This window comes from Borostomias antarcticus, assembly GCF_949987555.1.
Source record: "Borostomias antarcticus genome assembly, chromosome: 22".
Lineage (NCBI taxonomy): Eukaryota > Metazoa > Chordata > Actinopteri > Stomiiformes > Stomiidae > Borostomias > Borostomias antarcticus.
Genome location: NC_140255.1, coordinates 18962487 through 18964986, shown reverse-complemented (window position 1 = coordinate 18964986; position 2500 = coordinate 18962487). Strand labels below are relative to the sequence as shown.

General features: G+C 59.2%; 1 protein-coding gene across 1 annotated transcript in view; it reads right to left on the bottom strand.

The window, feature by feature from the left end:
* Positions 1 to 951: 951 nt before the first annotated feature.
* Positions 952 to 2500, bottom strand: part of slc38a10 (solute carrier family 38 member 10) — a gene marked incomplete at its 5' end in the record, with an annotated part of 11379 nt that continues 9830 nt past the window's right edge. Inside the window, 2 exon segments of the mRNA XM_084456173.1 lie at positions 952 to 1572; positions 1574 to 2128. Coding sequence (XP_084312299.1) covers positions 1163 to 1572; positions 1574 to 2128 — 965 coding nt within the window. The 3' untranslated portion in view covers positions 952 to 1162.

The window sequence follows — 2500 nt, the reverse complement described above, 5'->3', positions numbered from 1 at the left end:
CCCACCCCCCAAAAAAAAGATACAATATAAAAGGCAATCACTGTTCGACACTTCAGAGACAATTCTAGTCTAAAATAGTCGTATGTACATCTCACAGTTAAGTTACAATAAGACAAACAGGACAAAAGCAGAACAAACAACCACAAATAATCTCCACGGAGCCCGAGACAGACGAGACCCCACATGACTGAGAAACACCATGGAAATAAAGTGACTCCACTCCACTCCCGTCGTTAAGGTGGTACATACATACTGTAGCTCCCCTATCAGAGAATGGTCTTACATACAGTAGCATGGATACACTTCAGCATTCACCCTCCCCCTCCCTCCAGAAAACAAAATAAGTTAATATTTACATAAAAATACCTCTTCAAATAAAGACTTTGGATTTATAGCAGAGCAATACACAATATCAAAGCAAAGACCATCTTCAAAGAACATTGTTGCTAAAATATCATTATCATTTAGAATAAACCTTGAGCTTTCTTCTGATTGAACCATTACAGAAGCACTCTTGAATGAACCAAGTTTGGTAGCAGAAGCCAGCAGAGGAGCGACAGAAAGAGAAAGAGCCACAGAGAGAGAGACTTGTCCCCCTGAAGAGAGACTTGTCCCCCTGAAAGAGAGACTTGTCCCCCTGAAAGAGAGACTTGTCCCCCTGAAGAGAGACTTGTCCCCCTGAAGAGAGACTTGTCCCCCTGAAGAGAGACTTGTCCCCCTGAAAGAGAGACTTGTCCCCCTGAAAGAGAGACTTGTCCCCCTGAAGAGAGACTTGTCCCCCTGAAAGAGAGACTTGTCCCCCCTGAAGAGAGACTTGTCCCCCTGAAGAGAGACTTGTCCCCCTGAAAGAGAGACTTGTCCCCTGAGAGAGACTTGTCCCCCTGAAGAGAGACTTGTCCCCCTGAAAGAGAGACTTGTCCCCCTGAAGAGAGACTTGTCCCCCTGAAGAGAGACTTGTCCCCCTGTCACCTCCATGCAACTCAGCTCAGAGTCCACAGGAAGTGCTCCGAGCTATTTCCTGTTTGGACCGATCACACTGAAGGCAGGTGACGCAGGAAGGCTGGGTCCCCTGTAGAGAGGTTATGTCGTGTGTGTGTGTGTGTGTGTGTGTGTGTGTGTGCAAGCGCGCGTGTGCGTGCGTGCGTAGAACCGGCGTGACCAGCTACTCTCCCTCAGAGCCTGCGGTCTGTCTGATCTGGCGCGAGTGAACCAGCGCCCCGGCCCCCAGCAGCTGTCCCCCCAGGGCGGGATGGAGGTCCGACCCCCCCGCCAGCTCCAGCGGGTCCCCCAGCCCGGCCCCCATGGACCTGCGCCTCCTCCTCAGGTCCGTGTCCCCCTGGCCCGGGTCCCTGGCCTTCTCCTGCGGGGCCCCGTCGGGGACCCGGTCCTCCCGGTTGACGCGGACCGGGGCGGCTCGCTCCTTCAGGTCGCGGCCTTTCGGCTGTGGCGCTCCTCCCCCCTGAGCCCCGGCGTCAGCGCCCCCGGCCGCCTCCTGAGCCTGCGCCGGCCGCCTCTGCTCCGCCGGCCTGGCCTTCTGCTCCTCCCTCTCCTTCTCCTTCCTCCGCTGCCCTCTCCTGCTCCAGCCTCGCCCTCTCCTGCGCCAGCTTCTCCCTCCGCTCCCGCTCCCTCCGTTCTTTCTCCACCCGCGCCTGCACCTCCCTGTCGATCCTCTCCTTCGCCCTCTCCCTCTCCAGCCTCTCTCTCTCCGCCCGCTCCTTCTCCCCGTCCGCGGCCGCTTCCTCCTTCTCCTTGGGCGGGGCCGGCGGGTCCTTCCTGGGCTTGGCGTGGACCGCGTCCGCCCCGCCGCCCTCCTCCTCCGCCGCCACCGCCCTCTGTCCACCCAGCGGCACACCCCTGGCGCCCACCTCCCTCTCCTCCACCGGCGCCGCTTCAGCCTCCTCTACCTTAGGGGCCGCGTCCCTGACGGCCTGGCCCTCAGCGACCTTCCCCCCGGGCGGGGCCTCGTTCTGGGGCAGGGCGTTGGGCTCCGCCCCTCCGGTGTCCGGCTTGGCGTCCGAGCCCGGGGCAGGGTCAACCTGGGACGGGTCTTTGGGCTTGGCTGCACCCCCGTCCGCCGCCACCTCCGGGTGCTCCTGGACCCCCTTCTCTGGCTCCGCCTCTCCACCCTCTGGCAACACAGAACAGAGAGAGAGAGAGAGAGAGAGAGAGAGAGGGGGAGGGAGAGAGAGAGAGAGAGAGAGAGAGAGAGAGAGAGAGAGAGAGGGGGAGGGAGAGAGAAGGAGAGAGAGAGAGAGAGAGAGGGGGAGGGAGAGAGAAGGAGAGAGAGAGAGAGAGAGGGGGGGGGGGGGGGAGAGAGAGAGAGAGGGGGGGGGGGGGGGAGAGAGAGAGAGAGAGAGAGAGAGAGAGGGGGGGGAGGGGGAGAGAGAGAGAAAAAGAGAGTGCTTGTGAGGGTTTGTTTGTACATGTGTTTCTCCCTTTCTCCCTGTGTGTCTCTACATGTGTGTGTGTGTGTGTGTGTGTGTGTGTGTGTGTGTGCGGG